The sequence below is a fragment of the Pseudopipra pipra genome, chromosome 23, assembly GCF_036250125.1.
Source record: "Pseudopipra pipra isolate bDixPip1 chromosome 23, bDixPip1.hap1, whole genome shotgun sequence".
Taxonomy (NCBI): Eukaryota; Metazoa; Chordata; class Aves; order Passeriformes; family Pipridae; genus Pseudopipra; species Pseudopipra pipra.
This window is the reverse complement of record NC_087571.1, coordinates 4,713,607-4,735,179: the sequence shown is the minus strand read 5'-3', so window position 1 is coordinate 4,735,179 and position 21,573 is coordinate 4,713,607. Positions and strand designations below refer to the sequence as shown.

General features: G+C 55.5%; 2 protein-coding genes across 3 annotated transcripts in view; both read left to right on the top strand.

Annotated features, from left to right (window-relative positions):
- Positions 1 to 2,977: 2,977 nt before the first annotated feature.
- OAF (out at first homolog) lies at positions 2,978 to 12,771 on the top strand. The gene is made up of 4 exons (XM_064634667.1): positions 2,978 to 3,231; positions 9,026 to 9,160; positions 10,022 to 10,202; positions 11,237 to 12,771. The coding sequence occupies exons 1-4, from the start codon at positions 3,004 to 3,006 to the stop codon at positions 11,509 to 11,511; spliced, it is 819 nt and encodes a 272-aa protein (XP_064490737.1). The 5' UTR covers positions 2,978 to 3,003; the 3' UTR covers positions 11,512 to 12,771.
- A 2,996-nt stretch (positions 12,772 to 15,767) lies between these two features.
- The window catches only part of POU2F3 (POU class 2 homeobox 3), a 42,024-nt gene continuing 36,218 nt past the window's right edge, over positions 15,768 to 21,573 (top strand). For both annotated transcript variants that reach the window (XM_064634665.1, XM_064634666.1), the window contains exons 1-3: positions 15,768 to 16,466; positions 20,577 to 20,630; positions 21,300 to 21,368. In XM_064634665.1, the coding sequence (XP_064490735.1) occupies positions 16,181 to 16,466; positions 20,577 to 20,630; positions 21,300 to 21,368 (409 nt within the window). In that variant the 5' untranslated portion in view covers positions 15,768 to 16,180. The remainder of the gene's footprint in view (positions 16,467 to 20,576; positions 20,631 to 21,299; positions 21,369 to 21,573) is intronic.

The window sequence follows — 21,573 nt, the reverse complement described above, 5'->3', positions numbered from 1 at the left end:
GGTGAGGAAGAGGGAATGAAGATTTGTAGCTTGGCCAGATATTAGTGGTTTTCCCCAGGGATGACAGAGGCACCAAGGCAAACCCTGTGTCAGATTGTAATTCCCTGCTCCCACGCACTGGAACTTCACAACAAAGCACAGTGAAGAGTGTTTTCTTTTAACAGCATGTTTTTTTCCTTAACCTTGTTCTCAGTCGTGGCTGAGGTATTTTAATGGAAGTTTCCTCCCAGTAAAAGACTGCAACGTGCTCACATACCAGAAAATCTTGGCCCAGATCATTAACATTCAGGAAAATTAAAGGCAACTGATCCTGCAGTGGGTACATTGAGTGTAAGACGTGTTTCACCTCTGCTGTAGTTCAGAAAAGAGACTCCATGCATTAGGAGCAAGCAGTGAAGACAGAAGAGGCTGATTGACACCACTGAAGTGTTGGTTCAGTCGCTGTCCCCAAGTCTTTGAGCTGCCCTTGCTCTTCAGTAATTCCAGGTGTCACCTGCTGACCAGTCTGGCCCTTTCCCTTGGCAGCTTCCAGTCCCTTCCAAACCTCAGCAAAGTTCTCCCCCACCCTCCTCCGTGCCCCCTGATTGCTTTTCTCTCCCCTGCTCTCTGCTAAGAACTATTCACTCTTTAGAATCCTCTCCCCACCCTCCGGGATTTCTTATCTTGGACATTCATTTTTGGGGCTGGGATCAAGTCTGCCGTGCCCGGGTCGGAGCTGTGCCCTGCTCAAATTGCAATCTGCAGGACTACAGCATTCCTGGCGAGCTGCTGAGCCTTGGGAGGAGCTCTCTGAGCCAGCCTGATTTCCTCTGCTCTAGGAACTACCAGGAGAAGAATAGTCTCACTTGCTCCAAGCCAGCTTTGCAGCTCAGCAGCACGGTGAGGGACAGTCTGGAATTACCTCTCCCACCCCAGGCTCCACTGCTGAAACCTGCAGCCTGGAGAGAACATTCCCACAAAGGTGTGGAGCTGCAGGGAGCAGGAGGCCTGATCTCCCACTATCCTTTATCCCCCAGCACTGCCACGGGACCTCTCTGTGCTCTGGTCCTTGGAGTTCAGCTGGGAGCTGATGGACCCAGTGCCACAGGGATGTGGATCCCAGATTTGGGCCGAGCAGTGAGTCTGGAAGTCCTCCAAGGGTTCTTTGTGCCCACTGCCCTCGTGGCACTCTTCCTTCCAGCCCCTCCTGTCTTTTTGCATAATCTCCTCTGAATAAATTCCCTGTGAGTGGGGCCTTCTCCTTTGCAGCCTTTGTCCTGAGGCTCTGCCTTCCGGTGGGTTCCTACCTTGTGGGCCCTCCCTCTCTTTTTGTATCCCAGCTGAGTCACTGCTTTTCTCCCCCATTTGCACCTCTTAACATTTTCTTCTCTTATTTTTAGCTCTGCTATTGTCCCAAAAAGCACTTCAAGGAGCCAATTTGCCGGAGGGGAGCTGTGAAAATTTAGGGTTAAAACTTGTGTGAGGTCGCACAAAAAGCACTATTTGGACAGGAGTGATCTCTCTGCCTGGAAGCGTGGCTGTAAATGGTTGTTTCTATTTATTTCTGTGCTTCTCCTGCAAAGCTCTTTCTCCGGGGCCCTGATCCTGCTGCCACAGTGACCTTTGTGTTTGCAGAGAGACCTTTTGAAATCAAAGGGGCCCTTCAGCAGCATCTGCCCATCTGGAAGTGATCACAGAACAGGGTGGGTGGAGGGCAGGTTGGAAGCATTTTGAGTGTGAACTGCGGGGTCTGAAGTGCCCCAGGCCCACATGCCTGTGGGGGAAGCTCCAGAGGGGTCTGTGTTGCATCCTCAGGCGCAGGGATGCATCCAGCCTGGCTCACAGCAGACCTGTGGCACCGGGAGAGCCCCAGCAATCCTGCTGGTGTCATTTGATTTGCAACAACCACCCGCTCAGAGGGCACGGAGTTGTGGCTAAAACACAGCTGGGGGTGCTCAGGGCCAGGCTGGATGGAGCTCTGAGCAACCTGGCCTAGTGGAAGGTGTCCCTGCCCGTGGGGATGATCATCTTTAAGGTCCCCTCAAACCTGAACCGTTCCGTGGTGTGTGCAGGCTTTGTGCAAACGCTGCCTTCTCATCCCCTTCCCAGCTGCAGTTTGTAGCCAGCTGGGGACCCGAGGAAAATAAAACACAGAGGGCGTGCGGGAGAGCCCCGGAGCGGGCAGGAACAGACCCCCTTTCCGTCCTCCCGGCCGGCAGGAGGGAGCGGGGTGTGCGGGAATGGGGCTGGACAATGGATCCGCGTGTGCGGGGCCGGGATTCCGCACGATGGATCCGCGTGTGCGGGGATGGGCCCCCGGATAACGGACCCGTGTGTGCGGGGATGGGACCTCGGATAACGGACCCGTGTGTGCGGGGATGGGACCCTGGATAATGGACCCGTTTGTGCGGGGATGGGACCCTGGATAATGGACCCGTTTGTGCGAGGACGGGACCCTGGATAACGGACCCGTGTGTGCGGGGATGGGACCCTGGATAATGGACCCGTTTGTGTGGGGATGGGACCCCGGCTAACGGACCCGTGTGTGCGGGGCCGAGGCTGCGGACGATGAATCCGCGTGTGCGGTAACGGTGCTGGAACATGCATCCGTGTGTGCGGGGCCGGGATTCCGCACGATGGATCCGCGTGTGCGGGGACGGGACCCCGGAGAATGGCCCCGCGTGTCCGGGGCCGGGCCCGGCCGATGCTCTCCCGATGCTCTCCCGCCGCTCCCCCGCCCGTCCCGGCGCTGTTCCTTTAACGACGGGGCGGGCGCTGCTCGGCGGGGCCGTCCCGGGTCCGGGGGGGGGGAGGGAAGTGACGGGCGGGGGGCGAGGGCAGAGCCCGCAGAGGGAGGGAGGGAGGGAGGGAGGGAGCGAGCGGTCGCTGGATGAAAAGGGCGAGCGGGCGGCGCTCGGAGCCACCCCCGCGGGGCCGGGGGCGCGGCGGGGCCGCCTTTCCCCCGCCGCCGTGCGCGCCCCCGCCCCACGCCCGCCCTGCCCGGAGCCCGTGGGCGCGGGGGGGATGCGGGGCCCGCGGCGCCGGCTCCCGGCGCTGCCCGCGCTGCTGTGGCTGGCGCTGGCCCCGCTGCCCGGCCCCGCGGCGCGGGCAGAGCTGCGGGTGCGGGTGCGGCTGCCCGGCGGGCAGGTGACCGAGGAGAGCCTGCAGGCCGACAGCGGGGCCGACTGCGTCAGCCTGGAGCTGCGGGCGGCGGACGGGGCGCTCGTCACGCTCACGGCTGATTTCAGACAGGTACGGGGCCGAGGGGAGCATCCCCGCGGGACAGGGATGCGCGCAGCGCCCGCCGGCCGGGCAGGGGCTCCCTCGGTGGTTCCCGGAGGAGATGAAAGGCAGAGGGATGGGAGCGCTGGCCCCTGGCACCGCGCGGGTCACGGCTCTGTGAGTGCTTTCTGTGGGATGAGCGGTCCTTCCCCTCCTCCCTCCGGGCTGGGATGGACTCGGAACCTGGGGGTTCCAGGGGCCAGAACTGTTTGCTCAGGCGAGGGAGGCGGTGATCCCACCCTGAGAAGCAGCCAGGATGACCATGGGGCGATGTGCTGGGGAAGGGTCCGCGCAGGCAAAGAGCGGGAGCTGGCAGGACAGGCACGTGTAGGGGAAACTCCGTCCATCCTCACGCACGGTTGGGGTCTTTGTTTGAGGTCTCTGCAGAGCTCCGCACAGCTCCGAGCCGGTGAACCGGGCTCGCTGTCCCCGCTGGTGTCACACCTGTGACCTGGACTGCCTCCGTGCTGGCAGTAGCCGGTGCAAGGTCCCGGTGGGATGGGTGGCAGTGTCCCTGCACCCGGCTGACCCCGGCAGCGCTGCTCCTCGTTGTGAACGGCACGGCTTTGCATGGCTCTGCAGAGTTTTGCATGACAGGCTCGGCACAGCTGGGCACGGAGCAGGGGCAGGGCGGGAGAGTCTGCACAGGGAGATCTCGGGTTCCTGACTCCGGGATGGGGGTGTCCGTGCTCTGCTGCATCTCTGGGGTGTCTCTGGGGTGGTTAGTTCCTTAGGTGGGCTCCTGCTGTCTTTGGGAGCTCGTTTGTGTGTGGGGGGGTGGGAAGTGTTTGACTGACAGCTGTCTGTGGGACTGACAACACCCTCTCCCCCCAGCCCAGAGTGCCAGGGGTGGCCTCTCTGCAGGGAGGTGATGCTGGCTGAGCTGGAGCCCAAAATCCCACCCTTCCCAGTGGCTCCTTGGCCAGCGTGGAGCATTCCAAGCCTGGCTGGATGCAGTGAACTTCCTACTGCTCAGAGAAGAGCCGCTTGCAGCCGTGTGGGTGGCAGGGCTTTGTGGGTGCCACGGCTGTGTTATCTTGTTCCAACCCCCCTTTCAGACTGTTTGCTCAGGTGGACTTTGGTTTTGCAGCAGGAGGAAGCTCAGGCCCATGAGGTAGGAAGGTGTTGTGTCCCAACCTTGCTGTGAACCTTGGAGCCTTTTGCCAGGGATTGTCCTGGTGTCTCTCCCCCTTTCAGCTGCACTCCTTGCAAGCTCCCGGAGTCCCCTCTTCCATCTGGGGTGGGTGCAGGGGCAAGCCCACCTCTCTCTCAGATGGCAGCAGGAGCCATGGAGATTTTGGAAGCAATGGCACGCTCCAAGTACTCCAGCACATGTGCAGGGAAGCAGCCCCATGGCTCCTATTAAAAAAACAATATTAAAACATTGCAAGAAGACGTGGCCCAACAGGGAAGTTAAGGGAGGGAGGGAGGGAGGGCTCTCAAGCCTGCAGATTGCAAACTTGCACACTGCAATGTATTCCCAGGCAATGGAAATCCAACCTCATTACAGATCCTCTAGGTAGGCCCTTTGGGAGCCTGGGATGTGACCTGGGGACTGCTGGTGTCCTGAGGTGTTCATTTATTTTGGTTTTTTCAGCATTTTTCACTTGCTTCAGCTCTTCTGGAGAGCTCAGATCTCATCCACAAACCCAGCAGGGTGTATGTTATCTCCTCTCTGGCTCTCATCCTTATTATAGTCAAGCTGCCTCTGGGTTCAGGTTCTCTGAAGGTCTCTGGCTCCAGTCTGTTAAATCCTGAGCTCCATGCATCCCCTCAGCTCCTGCTGGAAACACACAGATGGGCCCTGGAAGGCTTTGCAAGCCTGGGACTCGCAGGAGCTCATTCCTCATCTTCAGTTTTAGAGCAGTTGGGAACTGGCTCTCTCTGCCCCGTGGCTTTGCTGGAAAAATAGCTGAAAAAAGGCAGGAAATGATAAAGGAGTGGGGAGCTGGCTGTGCAGTGAGTAATGGGGTGAGCAGGCAGCAGCCTGGCCAGGCTTCCCCCTCTGCACCCGGGCAGTTCCCCGTGCTCCTCTGCTGCTCATCTCTCCAAAATTGCACAACTTCTCCTCCCCAGTGAAGGTCGTGGGGTTGGTTCTGAGTGCTCACAGAAGCAGCTGGGGTTGTTGCCCTGCTGCCCCGAGCCAGATTGCGTGGCTGTGCTGTGGCCAGGATGCTGGGGTTTTTCCACAAATGATTTTTCCACTTCCCTGGCTCAAACTGCAGGGGGTTAGTCCAAAAGGCAGGTTTTTATTTTTTTTTTCCCTCCTCTCTGCCGGCAATTTGTGGTTGCCAGACCAGGGGCTGGAGAAGAAAGGAGCTAAATGAGATCACTGTTCATTGCTTTCCTCTGACACTGGTGGGACTTGAGCAGTGCCTGAGGCTTCCACAGAGTTGGGATTTTCATTTCTCTTCCAGCCCTGCCTCCCGTCCAGAGCTGAACCTGGAGGAGTTGTGGCCTCAGAGCACACCAGGTTTTTTGTTCTTTAGTGCAGCACATACTGGTCAGTGAGAGTCCAGCCTGGGACTTGGTGGCAGTGCAACAGTGACCATTTATCATATTGGCAAGAATGTGATGAAAACACTTATTTTCCTGCATAGTAGGGGAAAAAAAAGGTAATAAAACAGTGAAGGGGGACAGCAACCCTAAATGTTGTATCTAATCTGAAGAACATGATCTTGCCCGTTGTTAAAAATGGCCTGAGAACAAAGTGGGTGGTTTTATTTCAAGGTCAGCACAAAGATGCAGAAAAGTTTCTTTTCCCTTTCGATTGCTGGAAAAGTTGAGCTGGAAACACAAGGGAGCAAGTCTGGGTTGATGGTATTTTAACACTTGCCCTGCCAGTCCATGCAGGGGCCTTGTTGACAAGGCTGATGTTCTGTGGTAGCTTAGTGTGGTGCTTTCAGAATTTCCTTCTGACGAGGGGCCATTGTGTTTGTTGACAAATGACCAGGTGATACAGAAAGCATCTGTCCAAGATTGAATCTGTGTGATTGGGAAAGCAGATTGTTCTCTGGAGAGGCACCAAAAATAGAAAAGGAGGGTCATTCAAGGCAGGAGGGACGGGGTGGACTCATTAAAACATGGTGCTGTTTGTTACTCTGACTTGTAGAATCTTATGGCTGTGAAAATGTGCTTGCCTTTTTTTTCCCCCCTCTCCCAGCACATCCTTGATTCACCCTGAATATGTGGCAACACACCAAAGTGACTTCATTCTAGGAAGAGAGGGGTTAAAAAACTTCATCCCCACCCACTCAGGGTAACTCAGCTGGACCCCCAGTGTTGATGCAGGAACACATTGCTGTCCAAGCACGTGGAATTCTGGCCAGCTGTGGCTGTTCCCTGGGGCCCTGACCACAGCAAAGGCTGCTGACAGGGCACAGAATTGGGCACAGAATTGGTGTCACCCCTGCAGCACATCCCCTCTGCCTGTGCCCCCTGCTCTGAGCAGCCACGTGACAGCAGAGACAAAAGTGGGTCCCACAGCAGCACTGATGGCCTTGGGGGGGAAAAAACTTTAGCAGGAAAGCTGAATGGGTTGCAGGGAGGAAGGCATTGAAATAATTAATTTCCCTGGGAACTGGTTTGCTCCACTCCAAGTGGAGGGATCTGGACCACACAGGATTGTGAGTCCCTGCTGGATAAACCCTGAACATGGGGCATGGATTGTTCTCACCCCCCAGATGACAGTCCCTGGAGGAGCTGGCTGAGGACAGCACGAGGAGGGGAGAAGTTTGATGGTTTCCCTGCTCCTCCTTCCAGGCCAGTCTTTGCTGGGAGTCCCTTTGGTAGGCACAGGGATGTTGGGAGCTCGGAGCACTGATTTCCTTCCTTTGGGAAGGAGAAGCTGCTCCCCCCGTGCCATGAGGGCCTGGGCTGTGTCACCTGCAGTGCCCCAGAACTGGCTGCTCCCTGTCACACCGAGTGTTTGTCACTCAGATCCAAGCAGGAGATGAAGTGTCCCTGCCACAGGAGTGCAGGGCAGGGCCGAGGATTCCCGACGCCCCCGCGATGAGTTCACCTGGAGAGTCCCCACAAAGCTCTGCTGGGACTTGTTCCCTGCTGGGAAATTTTGCAGAAACCCAGAGGTTCAGGGTGCTCTTTGTTGCCTTGGCTGGGTACCCACCTTGGCACTGGTTCACTCTGCTGCCGGGAAGGAGGGGAGGTGGCTGAGGGGGGAAAGGTGCTCTCTGAGGAGGAGAAACTTTGGTGGCTCTTTCCATGTGAGATATTTTTTAAGTGACACGCTTTGGTACTTGCTCCACCTGAGCCATAGCCAGGGCAGGGAGAGCTGGGAAGCTGGGGAAAGCCAAGCAAGGCTTTGGGACAGGCTGGGGAAGAGAAGAGCCTGACTTCTTGCTCAGGACAGGGTACATGTCTCCCAGAAAATGGGCATCCCCACCAAGGATCACTTTGGCTTTGCTTGGAGCCAGGGAAAGGTGGGATTTCTCTCTTCAGAACAAATCGTGCCACAGGAGCCAGGTCCTTGAACAAAACAGCTTTATGAAAGCTGCTCTTGGCTCACTGGCTGTTTCAGTGCTGGCAGCACAGCCCATTCCTGCCTTTCCCAGTGCATCTCCCTTGGTGTCAGCAAATGTGCTGGGAATCCCTGACACCTGGAGTTGGGGCAGGGGGAGCTGAGAACCTCTCCTATGTCTCAGCCATGAGGAGGAAGGAGTTGGCTGTCTGAAGGCTAATTCTTAAATAGACGGATCAGGAGGATTAATCAGTTGCTCAGCACGTTCTCATTTTGCAGAAATTGCCTCCAACCTGGGAAGTGCTGCACTGTTTTTAATCTCCTGCCTGCAGAGGTTTTCAGCCTGAGTGCAAAACATGGTTATCCCTGTTTTGCTTTTTTCCAGGCTGAATGCTGATTGTTCAAAGCGAATTCAAATTAAATCCACAGCTGAAGAACATGCCAGAGTCAGCTCCTGGTTTTAGGCCACTCGTCCGTGGGCCGTGCTCGGTGTGGGAGCTCGCAGCTGGAAGGCAGCTGGACTGAATGTAGATGGGAATGTGGGTTGTTCCAGTGGTGCCAGTGTCTCAGTGGGAAGCCTCCCCATTAAATCTGTGAAAAAATAATGATTCCATAGCAATTTCACAAGCATTTTTGGTATCTCTTCCTTCCCAAGCCTCCTTCATGACTGTGACCATGTCAGAAGGTCTGTATGTAAAATACCAAAACTATTGACCCAGGCAGAAAAGGAGGTCGGCTGCAGCTGATCATAATGGGCTATTCTGGCTTTAACAATTCGATTTTCATTTCTGTTCCACATGCTGTTGGGTTCAGAAAAATTAGTAATTTTTTCTCCAGGTTACCAGTTGTCCAGAAGCGAGTGAGGGAAGGCAGCAGGGGAGATTTGGGACTGCTTACTAAGTGAGGCATGGAGATAATAGCTATGTGATACTTGTTTAACAAAACCAAACAAGGCTCCTTGGAGTGTTGCCTCCCTTCTTGGTGAAGGACAGAACCCCCAGCTGCTCTTTGAGGAAGCCCTGGATGTGGGATGTGACCTGGCAGCAATTTGTCCTTGCCACAGTGGGGTTGGGAAACCCCTTAATTCTTTCCATACAGCAGTGACTCTGCTGCAGGCTTCTGGGTGGGATTGAGCCTGGGACTACACCCCTGTGCTCAGGTAGCACAAGGATGAGACCTTGGACTTTGTTTTTTGACTGGAGCCTTTCTGGAGCCGGAGCTTCTCGGTTCACCCCACTGATGGCAAAGATTTGTGACTCTCACTCTTGTTATGTATCTCTCTGTCAGGAGGTGAAGATCTTCCGTGCCTTAATCCTGGGGGAGCTGGAGAGGGGCCAGAGCCAGTTCCAGGCTCTGTGCTTCGTGACGCGGCTCCACCGCAACGAGATCATCCCCAGCGAGTCCATGGCCAAGCTGCGCCAGGTACGAGGCTCCATCCAGGCTTTCCTGGAGCTGGGTGCCCTTCCCAGGCAGCTGCCTGAGTGTTCAGCTCTCAGACACACCTTTGACCACCCCTCCTGCTTGAGGGACTTGGTATTAAACTAAGTTTATCAGTGGTACTGAGCCTAAGAGGGAGGCAGGGTTTAGTCCAGCCTGTGTCAAGGGTGAGTGGGTGGGTGGCCATGAAAATCCCTGCCCCAGTGAAGTCAGGTCAGAGCTGGGGCCATTTGTCACGACAGAACGTTGAGAAACCATCACAGGCAAATCAGAGCAGTGGTAAAACGTGATGGGTTCAGCACCAACAAGTTTTTAAAGTGCCTTCCACCCGGGTGCATTTCCAGAGGAACATCCATTCGCACATCTTTGGGACAGGCTGGGGAAAAGAAAAGCCTGAGTTCTTGCTCAGGAGTGGCCACTGCAGGGTACATGTCTCCCAGATCCCTAGCAAGGATCACTTTGGCTTTGCTTGGAGCCAGGGAAAGGTGGGATTTCTCTCTTCAGAACAACCCGTGCCACAGGAGCCAGGTCCTTGAACAAAACAGCTTTATGAAAGCTGCTCTTGGCTCACTGGCTGTTTCAGTGCTGGCAGCACAGCCCATTCCTGCCTTTCCCAGTGCATCTCCCTTGGTGTCAGCAAATGTGCTGGGAATCCCTGACACCTGGAGCTGGGGCAGGGGGAGCTGAGAACCTCTCCTATGTCTCAGCCATGAGGAGGAAGGAGTTGGCTGTCTGAAGGCTAATTCTTAAATAGACACATCGTGTGTTGGTGTGAAATCACAGCACGCTGTGAGGAATAACCCATTGCACATGGAATTCAAGCTTTGATTCTTTCCTCCTGTGCAGAAGAACCCCAGGACAGTGCGTCAGGCCGAGGAGGTTCGGGGGCTGGAGCACCTGAGCATGGACGTGGCCGTGAACTTCAGCAAGGGGGCCCAGCTGAGCTCCCACATCCACAACGTGTGTGCAGAGGCCAAAGAAGCCATTTACACCCGGGAAGAAGATGTCAAGTTTTGGCTGGAGAAGGGTGAGTTTCCCTCGGTTTCGTTGGAACCGCTCCTGTCAGCACGTTGGCACGGGGCTGGCATCTCTCCTGCCAGCTTCCTGGGCATCAGCAGGGATTGTTTTGGCTCCCTCCTTGCTGTCTTTAAGGCCTGTGTATCATGTTGCAGTGGCCTGTTCCTCAGCAGATCTGACTTCTTGTGCTGGTGCTCTCCTGCTGAACCTGGCTGGATATTTTCAAAGTCACCTTTCACCTGGCCCATCACCCAGAAAAAATATCACAGAATCACAGGATGTGCTGAGTTGGAAGGGACCCCACAAGGGTCATCGAGTCCAACTCCTGGCCCAGCACAGTGATGTTGAGTGGCCCTGAGCAGTGTCCCTGCTCTGTTGAATGACCCTAAGCGGTGTCCCTGCTCTCTTGAGTGACCCTGAGCAGCATCCCTGCTCTCTTGAATGATGCTGAGCAGTGTCCCTGCTCTCTTGAGTGATCCTGAGTGACCCTGAGCAGTGTCCCTGCTCTCTTGAATGACCCTGAGCAGCATCCCTACTCTCTTGAATGACCCTGAGCAGTGTCCCTGCTCTCCTGAGTGACCCTGAGCAGTGTCCCTGCTCTCCTGAGTGACCCTGAGCAGTGTCCCTGCTCTCTTGAATGATGCTGAGCAGTGTCCCTGCTCTCTTGAGTGACCCTGAGCAGTGTCCCTGCTCTCCTGAGTGACCCTGAGCAGTGTCCCTGCTCTCTCGAGTGACCCTGAGCAGTGTCCCTGCTCTCCTGAGTGACCCTGAGCAGTGTCCCTGCTCTCCTGAGTGACCCTGAGCAGTGTCCCTGCTCTCCTGAGTGACCCTGAGCAGTGTCCCTGCTCTCCTGAGTGACCCTGAGCAGTGTCCCTGCTCTCCTGAGTGACCCTGAGCAGTGTCCCTGCTCTCCTGAGTGACCCTGAGCAGTGTCCCTGCTCTCCTGAGTGACCCTGAGCAGTGTCCCTGCTCTCTCGAGTGACCCTGAGCAGTGTCCCTGCTCTCTCGAGTGACCCTGAGCAGTGTCCCTGCTCTCTCCCGCAGGGGTGGACGGCTCCATGTTCGAGGTGCTGCCGCAGGGCTCGGACCTGCCGGAGCTGCAGCGCTGCCGGCTGTGCCCGGACCGTTGGAAGCCCTGCATCTGCAGCTACTCTCTGAGCATCGAGTGGTACCCCTGCATGCTCAAGTACTGCAAGAGCCGGGACGCCGGGGGCAAGGTCTCCTCCTACAAGTGTGGCATCCGCAGCTGCCAGAAGGGCTACACCTTCGACTACTACGTGCCGCAGAAGCAGCTCTGCCTCTGGGATGAGGAGACTTAGCGCAGCTTCCCGGGACTTTTCCGAGGGGCAGCTCGTCTCCTGCCGCTCTTCAAGGAGGAGAGCCTCTTTCCAAGGGCTCCTGGAGCTGGCTGCTCCGAAGAAGGAATGCTGTTCACAGCGGTGCCTTGTGCCAGGAGAGCTCTGTGTGTGTGCCTTTCCTTCCGGCCTCCTGTGACTCCCTCCCCACCTGCCGCTGCCTCATCCCGGGACAGGCGGGCCCAGCTCGCTGTGTGTGATGCTCTCCTGCCAGCTGCCAGAAATCCAGCTCCCTGGGAGCAGGGGGTGCAGGTTTTTGGGGGTGAAGCACTGGGAAGGGGGTGTGCTGCCCTGCTCTGGAGTGAAAGGGGCAGCTCTGATCAGCCACCAGCCTCGAGCTGCGTGGTCGGGGCAGGGAGAGAAATGGCCTTGCTGACCCGGGTTGTCAAACATCTCTGCCACTGAAGAACCCCCTTCGCTGACTTCACCACCTCCCAGTGGGAAAACAGCTGATTTTTGGGACCACATCCCCTGAGCAAGGAAGGTACGAAGCCCACCCAAAGCAAGAGCTGCCTGTAGCTTTCTCTAGTGCCCTGCTGGTTGTTGTATCCTTCCTGTGGCCAGAGATTTCATGGAGGGATATATCCTAGCAATGACTTGTGCCCCTTAAAGGGCTGTTAATTAGGGCTCTAATTAATCCCTGTTTAGACTAGTGAAGGCCCAACTTTTTGTGCTGGTCCTGTGACTCTTGACTACCATCCTAACTCTGTGGTTCCAGGGGGAGAGGATGATCCCAGGTGGGTTTTGAAGGAGACAACATCCTACATCTACGTCCAGTTTTATGTCCTACTCTGCCAGCTATTCACAAGAAGCTCTTAAATAATTGTACTGCTTTGCTGTGCCTTGATTTCCCCCCCATGTTAAAGAGGGATGACACTGAAGCTGACCTTGGCCCTGGTATAAACCTGGAGGGATCAGACAAAAAGCACTGTAGCAGTGCTGCCTCAAGTTAGAACAAGGAGGGAGGAGAAAGAAGCTCTTGGGGTCTTTGGGACCCCCTGTGCCTCCTGGTGAAAAGCCTTCACAACGTGCCTTTTTGCCTAAAACACAGGAATTTTTGACAAAAAAATTTGGTCACAATTATTTTTGTATCGATCACTTAAGGGGGGGAGAAGGGAAAGGTATTTTAATATTGGAACATGAAGTAAAACACACTTGAAATGATTTTTTTTTAAAACAAATTATTTATCATTTGTAAGGTAAAATAAACTGATTTTTTTTTAAAGCATCCTTGGCCTGAAAGTTTTTCTCTGTGCATGATACTGTCTGTGGGTTTGTCCCATCCACTTTGGGTTCTTGATTAAGAATGGGTAAGTCTCAAACCTGTACCTCATGCAGACCCATGGATGGGGGGAGAACATCCTGCCCTCAGTGTGACCAGGAATTTTTGACACAACCAACGTGATCCTGCACCTCAACCATTCCATGCTTTCAGCCTCTCCATGGGGAGACAGGTTTGACTCATCCCAAGCAACTGTGGGAGCTTTGAGTTGAGCTCTGGTGACTTAAAGAGCAGCAGTAGAAGCAGGTCCTGGGGTTGCAAGGGCTGGTTCCTGCTCCTCTCTCCACCTGGTCCCATGGGGGGACAGGCTGGAGGCTCCTCTGGGTCCTGCAGCCTCCAGAAGGTGTTCCTTGGGAATCCCTCTGCAGGCACAGCTGAGGGGAGGGCAGGGAGGCAATTTTGGGCCAGCTCAGAGCTCTCAGGGGCTGGAGGGAGAAATGTGGAGCACTGATTCCCTCTAGTGTGGAGAACGCAGGGATGGGACGAGGATTTCAGCCCTTCTCTTCTTCACCCACCGAGGCAATTTACCCTCTCCTGTGGTTGCTGGGGAAGGTGAAGTCATTTCTGTTTCCCTGACGTGGTCAGCACTGCCAGGGATTTGTCCCTGGGTCTGCAGGACCCCGTGGGGGTTAAACCCCGTGGAGTTAAACCCAGCTGTGGGGCAGGTGGGATGGGAGAGGGTGGGAGAGGATTATGGGCAGTCCTGTGTAGCCCATTCCCGCTGCTCCCTGCTGGGCAGGGATGCTGGGACGGACATAAGAGCAGCGGGTCAGATCCCTGCGGGCTCCAATGTGCTGGTTTTGTAGCTGGGAGGCTCCGGGATACCTGGAACCTGGTGCAGGATCCCCGGCCTCCACCAGTGGGTGCTGGCGGAGCACGGCGATGCCCGGGACAGGGATGCTCGTGGTCCAGCCGCACATCCTGCGGGACCGCGCCCTCCCCAGCCCTGCGAGAACACAACTGAAGCTCATTTGCTTTTCCCGAGAAAAGTCCTCGATACACTTAAATAACACCCCGGAGAGCAGCTGATGCAGGTGGAGACGGGAAACCTCCCCGGTGCAGTCGGCCACGAGCACGTGGGGGATTTTGTAACGTCTCTCTGCAGCTGGTGCTTCCAGTCCAAAGGCCATAGCCCATAAATCAAGTGCTATCTGCAGGGCTTATCTTCCCCCAAGAGGGGAATAAACACTGGCAGCAGGACTGGAGGAGCACAGTGAGGATGAGAGCAGGAGGGTCGTTCATTGATGGCCACGGAAAAGAAGAGCAGCGTGTCTGCTGACACCCAGGAGTGATCATCTCAGGTGGGGTTAAAGCAAATCTGCCTTTGCCTGGTGAAGGGGGTCTTATTTCAAGTGCTGCTGCTGTGATCCACCCCCTATTTTTAATAAGGAGAGTGCATTCTCTCTTCCCTGCACAGCACATCCTCAAAGCCCAGGGTATTCAGGTGATGGGCTTTGCTCCCATGGCTGTTTGGGGAGAAAACCACCAAAATACTACTTGCCCCCGCTGTTTCATTGACCACAAAATAGTAGCCAGAAAAAGTAATTCGCAGCTTTGTTTGGGGCCAGGAGAGGGCACTGGTGCCCTGTCCGTGGCCGGGACAGCTTCCCTGCCCGGAGGATGCCCAGGATTCCTGTCCAGCTGGAGATGCCACCCGGGAGAATCTGCCTTCCTGGGGCTCCAGGACAGGCTGCTCGACTCTGGAGGATGGAAAAGCACCAGGAAAAGCGGAGAGAAAAGCCCACTGTCGGGTAAAACTCCTGATCCGTGTCCAAAAAGTGCTCTGATGTGGGGGAAGGAGAGCTCTCGTGTTCCCCAACCTTTCAGGCTGGCCGGGAGCCACCGGCGGGCTCGTGTTTGACGCAGTGAAGACACCTGATCGCGTCGGTCTCCGGGATGGGGAAAACCCAGACAAAAACACTAGAAAACGGAGCAGGAGCTGCCCAGGAACGCCCCGGGGCTCAGGGCCTGAATGGCCGGAGCTGGGGATCGGTGGCAGGAGTCCAGCCCCTCCAGCAGCTCCACAGGAGCTGCCTGTGCCAAGCGCCCCGTGTCACCTCGCTGCTTCCTGGAGCAGCGCTGCGGCGGCTGCAGAGATCTCCAGTCCTGAAAATGTCAGTATGACCCGGGAACTTCCCCCCCTTCCACCTCTTCCCCCGACTTCCCTCCACTTTTTCCTTGTTCCATTGAACTCATCCACCCTTTCCTCTCCCGAGGATGGAGGTCCTTGGCCACGCACTCCAAGGGCAGCTCCAGCCCCCGAACTCCGGACTGGGTTGGAGGTGAGGCTGGAGATCCTGCCCGCCCACCCATCTCTTCGGAGAAACCTGTCTTTCCAGGGAGGGAGAGCAGTATGTGGGAAAGCCGGGAGCCCTGGAACGTGAATTACCCAGGGAGAGATGAATGTGCGATAGCTTGTACCTGGCAGCTACCGATTGAGCGTTAACGCTTTCAGGAGGGGGCTGAGGCAGCGCCGGGGCTCGGGCTGTCACGGGGATGTCCGGGCTGTCACGGGGATGTCCTGCTGCTCCGGGGGTGGTGGGGTCATCAAGGTGGCACATGGTGACACCTGGGGCCATCTGGGTCACAGCACAGAGCTGGGGCTCTGGCCTCTAGCAGCTTCCAACAGAAGCAGCCAACGTTAGGGAATCTTTTTTTTACCTGTCTTCCCTGGAAGTTGGTAAATACTGCAGCTTTAAACAAAGTGGATAAGGAGGAAGAGCTGTCTGCTATTCTCTCCTCTTCTTGGGGACACAGATGTACCCTGGAGAGCCTGTGTCAGGAGAGGGGAGTCTCCATGTGCTAATCCTAACCCTGCCCTGTATCTTTAGCGGAGGCAGGTTCCCTTTCTGCTTTTAACTTTCCTTTTCGTGCTGGTTGTCCCATGTGGCATCACTGAGGTTCAAGGCAGACTGAGGGGATGCAAAGGCTCCACAGCACAGGCTGGATCCCCCTGAGCACACCCCAGGGTTATCAGCGGCCAAAATGAAGCGCCAGGGCTGCTGGCCGGAGGGGCTGTTCCCACAGCTCCAACACCTTCCCTCCGGGCTGCTGCTGCTGCTGCCCAGCCTGGCTCGATGCCTTGGCCTCTCCTACCTGTGCACGGCAAAGGGCAGAGCCAAAAGCTTATCCACGGGGACAACTGGGATGCGGGGCAGCCGGCGGAGCCCCCCGCTCTCAGCCCAGCAGGCAGGTGCTGCGGGTGCATCCGCGCAGCCGAGGGCGGGCAAACCCAACCCGCCTTTCCTTCCTTTCCTCTCCCTCCTTCCCACCCCACCCCACGCCCTGGCAGCGCTGCAGGGACTCATCCATCCATTCCCGAGTTACTAATATGCAAATGGACGCTTTTGTATGGGCCTGACGCCAAGCTGCTGGGTGTCAGGGCACCCGAGGGAGCCGGAGGTGGGGCGAGGCGTGGCACCGCGCCGCATGCTCACCTGGCCCTGCATGGCAACAGGCAATGGAGCTCTAGGTCCCTTCGGGAGCGGACCCACGGCCGGTTCGAGAGGCAGCGGGTGGCAAGGGAGGGAGGGCAAACTGGCAGCCCCTGGCAACCTGGGGCTGACGGCAGGAGGCTGGGCACACCGCGGATTTCCCTCCGCCAGCAGGATGGTGAACCTGGAGTCTGTGCACGCAGGTAAAGGGCGCTTGAGGAAGGATCGGGCTGGAGCTCGCCGTGTCGCTGGGACCGTGGGCTCGGGCAGGAAATGGGGCTGCTCTGATTCCCGCGACCTTTCCTCCCTGCTTTCCCTCCTGTTTTCTCCCGCTGGAGTGGCTGGTGAAGTGCCCACATTCCTCCCCGGGGATGGATGCTGCCCCGGTTTGTTTAGGGGGCTGCCAAGCCATGCCCACAGTGTGGGCGCAGCTCCCGCTGCCAGCCCCGACGTGGGGCCGGGAGCAGAGCTTAGGAATGTCTCGGGTACCTGGGAAAGGAGGGTTTGGTGGGACCTGTGGGTCCTGCCATGGGGATAGAGCTGGGAGGAGTGAGAGGGGGTAAATTCACGGAGGGATGCAGCAAGGGGTGGGTGTGTGTGTGTGTGTGAGATGGGACACGGGTTGGAAGGAGAAAAGTTAACGGCAAAGAGGGAAAAGGAGGGAGAAATGAATGAGGAGAGAGCTGTGGGAGGCTGGTGAGGAATGAATGAACAGGGATACTCAGAGAGACTCCTTCCAGGGGGTCTGATCCAGAGATTGTATCACATTGAGCAGACCTTGCTCTGCAGTTAGCTGGGGAACCAGGGCAATCCCTGCCAAGTCCCTTGGAGCTGTGCTGAGCTCCAGCTCACCCTGACAGAGCTTCTGCCCTCAGCTCAGGCCCCTGAGCTCGAGGGGAAGGACCACATCCCTGGGCACACGGAGCTGAGGGCAAGGCTGGGGTGGGAGCAGCCAGATCCCGACAGTCCTGCCTGTGGCAGGGGCAGGCAGGAGGGTGTTGGGGTGCAGAAGCCATGTGCTAGTGACCTGTGTCTGGTGCTTTGTGCAGCACAAAAGGCTCTGTTAGCCCCTGGTTTGGAGGGATGAGGAGGGCTCACCCATCAGTCTGTCCAGGGCTCATTCCCTTGGATGCCTATTGGCACGCTGTGAGTGTTGGGAGTCCAGGGCTCATTCCCTTGGATGCCTGTTGGCATGCTGTGGATGTTGGGAGTCCTGCTGTGCGGGGAGAGCTGGGGAGGGTCTGTGCTCAGGGCTTGTAGCCCCTCAACAAGCCCTGCCTGCCTGTGGGCTCGCAGACAGGCCCGAGGGCAAGGCAGATGGTGCAGCAATGCCACCCCCTGACACAGGTCAGGCTGGCAGAGGTGGCCAAAGCCTCTGCTCCGTGGCTGTTTCCAACCTCTCCAGAGCTCTGGGATGCCCACAGCCCCTCCATGGCCAGCCAGCACCCCCTGAGCGGGCTGAGTCCCTGTGGGGGCAGCTGGGGAGCCCTGGCCATGAGGAGAGGCTGTGGGAGGCTCGTGGGCTGGGCTGGGCTGGGAGCTCAGCTCGCCTGAGCCCCCGTGCTGCTGTGAGGGGTCTCTTGGGGACACTGCCCCGCAGGCTCTGGGCTTGTGGGCGACTCTTTGCTCACGAGAAGATTCCCCAGGTCGATACTGTGCCCTCTGTCAGAGCCAGTGGCATCTCTCCCAGGGTGGGTTTGGCCAAGAGCTGCACAGGATCGGGTTCCATCCCCCCGTGCTGTCGGTCAGAAGGGCCGAAGCTTTAACCACCTTCTGTGCAGGGAGGGAGCCCAACAGAGGTGGGAAGGGGTTTTTTCACCCTTGTGCAAAGGCAGTTCAGTCTATTCAATTCTGGGGTCCCCAAAAACCTCGGGGTCCCTTTGTAACAAGCTGCTTGCAGAGGTGTGCTCCATTTTTTTCCCCTGGGCTTTTCCAACCTTAATGATTCTGTGGGAAGACACAGAGTGCCAGGTGAGGGTGGGCTGCTCTGGCTCTGCACACCCTCCTCCCTGCTGAGAGAATTCCCTGGTGGGTACCACCACCTCCTCCCCAGGCATTTTGGATATTTCCCCTTTCCTGCAGCTTCCAGAGGGGCTCAGGCTCCTAAAGCACAAAACACTCAGCAGACTCCAGGTGATGGTCCCCCTCCTCCACCGCTGGATTCCATGTTTAAAGTCATCAGGCTGGTTTACCCTTGCCCATGTCTGAACAGCTACGGGGAACAAGGGCTTGGGAAAGGCTTTATTTGCTGACACCATTTGTTTCAGCAAAAATACAGATGCAGATATATCCCCAGAGAAGTGTCTGCACTGGTAGAGCTCCTTTGGTCTGGGTGAACAAACCAGCTACCCCTACTCCAGGTATGTTTGGGAGCTGAGGTGCAGCAGCACATTTTTAATATGGCCCAGGCCGCAGTGGCGGCTCCTAATAGGGCTGTGGTTTAGGATTAGGCAGTCCTAAGTTGTGTTATTTTTCCCAGAGAGGTTTGGTTTGTTGTTTTTTTTTCCTAGCCTGCTTATTCTCTGTGTGTTGCTAACCTGGCAAAGCTGTGTGTAGCTGGACTCAGTCTCACAGCCTGCCTTGTCTTTGAGGGACTTTTTTTTTGGATGGAGCAGAGGTCAAATCTAGATTTGCATCACTCTGTCCTGGTTGTAGTGGGAGACTCTTAAATGTCAACAAAAAGGTGTTGGCTTATGTCATATTAGAAAGTGATTCCTCTGTATGTCTGCTGCTTCTTAAGGATCATTGGAGGATGATCCACAGGGATACAAAAGCTGGCCAGCCCCAAACCTCTCAGATCAGTAGGCTTCGATAAAAAAGATTTTCCTTTTCTTCCTGGTGTTTTTTGGTTGTGTTTTTTTTGTTTGTTTGTGTTTGGTTGGTTTTTTTTTTTCCCCCCAAGATATTTAAACAGCAATAACTTGTGCACGTTTATGATGGGAATTTGAATCCTGGTACACATAAAACCCTCGTGGAAAGTTATCTCCCGGCTCCAGGAGGAGGGGATTCCACTGATGGCTAACATGCCACATGGAATCGAGCTGCAGCAGCAATTCCTCCTTCCCTCCCCACCCACCCCAGGTCGGAATGGCCGAGGGGGTGGGGGGGTCACTCCTGCAGGAGGGACAGAGCTTCTCCTGCTTTGCTTTTTCATCCCTCCCTCAGCTCTGCCTGAGCTGTTCCAGTTTTTGCTGTGTCCATTCAGAGCTCTCGATCTTGGGGTTTAAATATTTCCTTTCACTAACACGTATTTTGGTTGGGGTTTTTTTTGCAAGCTTTCAGGCTTTCTCACCAAAGCAAGCACCAAACTTCTGCAGGCTTTTAGATTTTTCTTCCTCTATTTTATGAGAACTTGCCTCTTATTTTTTTTTTTAAGATACTTTTTGGCAGGCAGCAAAACTTTGTGCTTTGTAGATTGCCTAAGTTAGGGTCCCTTGGCAGTGTTACAAGACAAGAAGATGTTTATAGCTGATGGTAATTACTCTTCCTGCAGTAGAAATGCTTTAGAAGCCCCACTAAACATTCATGTCTTAATTGCAGAGGGTTTATTTGAAGGGGAAAAAAAAAATCCCACAACTTTTTTTTCTCTCTCTCTCCTTTTTCCCCCTCACTCCTTAATATAATTTGAGGGAAGGAAGTTTCTGAAGTATGTGAAAGTTTCTGTGCTCTGGTATAAAATCCTGATTTTTTTTTTTCTTCCTACCTTTATTCCTTTACTGAAGAAAGTTTCAAACATTAACTTGATCAAAGATATTACATCTTGGCCAAAAAGCAGATTATCTGCTGTTTAAATAGGGGAGAACAGAACCTGAACACACACAAAGCTCTGCCTGTTTTAGTGTGAGCAACAGAGGGAAATGGGTGTAAAACCCCACAGGGTTCTTCTAATCCTTCTGGCCGTTTGGAAGCAATAAAAGGTGGATATAGGGAAGAGGAAAAGGTTTGCATGATGCTTTTAGATGGCTTCCACCTGCCTTCTCTACCCCAAAAAACCCACAGCAAACACTGGCCCGGCTTCCCCGCTGTTGTTATTCCCCGATGCAAATGGGATGAGCCTGTGGCCGGGATTGGCTGCAGGAAGAACATGCAAATCACTCGGGTCTTGATAAAAAAAAAAATTATCTCTCTCTTTTTCCCCCCCATCTAGTCTGGAAACGGTTAAAATTCCCGTGCAAAAGGTGTAAGAGCCGAGGGGGTGTCCATCTGAATTTGAATAGATATTCTCCCTCCTTTCACCGCTGTGTCCTTGGCCTCTTTTAAGGAGGAGATGAGCAACCCAGGGTGAAGTTGACCATTCCCACCTTTTCTTTCAGCCGTGCCCGAAGGAGAAAGTGGCCCCGGGTGTGGTGGCAGCCATCACTTCAAGGGTAAATGACAAATTCGTTGGCCTCGATAATGATGGGGGCCAAGGGAGGGGGGATATTCAGGAGCTTGATGGGAAAGGTCTCTTTGTGCTCCTGGGTTGGGGATGATGCTTTGGAGCAAAGCAGCTTCTCGGTGGCTCGTGAGGGGTGTGAGCACGTGGGAGAAAACAGGGAAAACAGTGGGCAAATAGGGATCAGATGGAGTGGGGAAAACGAGTTGAGTTTGATGGGCCATCTTGAGGGACAAGGAAAGGATTTGGGAGAGGAGGGGAGAGCTGGGAGGGATCCCCCTGCCAATGCAGGTGTGGTGGAGGAGGGTGTCAAAGGGAGACCACCCCAGCAGGTTTGGGAAGCTCAGGGGAGAGCCCAGTGGGGCTGGGGGGGACTCTCTGTGGTGAATCGACCCCTCGTCCTGTGGGTGAAGGGTGGGAGCACCACAGCAAGGTGGGGAGGGGGAGAAGGAGTGAGGGGGATGCAAAGAGCAACAGGAGGGAAAGTGCATCCTCGGAGCTGATGAATATTCTAGTGCCTGTATGTTGAGGAATCAGAAATTTGAAAGTCTGATGGTTTATTATAATTACACATTCATTTGTGCTGTTTAGTGGAAGCCACATGTGCCTGTTGCCTGGGACTGTGACCTGTTATTAAAATCAGTTGTGCCTCCTTTTGCAGAGATCAAGATGAGCGGGGATGCGGCAGATTCCACAGACACCCGGCACGAACCGGACCAGGTGGAGCCAGGTAAGGAGGCTCTGGGATGTGGGGGACACAGGGAGGGGAGGGGGAAGCAAGGGAAAGCAAAGGGGAGTGTGGGTGCTGGAAGTTTCTGCTCTGCTCGGCTCCTGTTGCTGCTCCACCGCGCTCTTCCAGCCAGCCCGGCAGTGGATCAGGAATGTGCTCTGGGCTAGGATTGCGCTGCTATCTTGATCAGCATGCAAGATCCTCT

Excerpts from the sequence above, each read along its gene's own strand:
- OAF (XM_064634667.1), top strand. The coding sequence starts at position 3,004 with ATGCGGGGCCCGCGGCGCCGGCTCCCGGCGCTGCCCGCGCTGCTGTGG. Across the intron at positions 9,161-10,021 it reads CCATGGCCAAGCTGCGCCAG|AAGAACCCCAGGACAGTGCG; the intron begins GTACGAGGCTCC and ends CCTCCTGTGCAG. Across the intron at positions 10,203-11,236 it reads CAAGTTTTGGCTGGAGAAGG|GGGTGGACGGCTCCATGTTC; the intron begins GTGAGTTTCCCT and ends TCTCTCCCGCAG.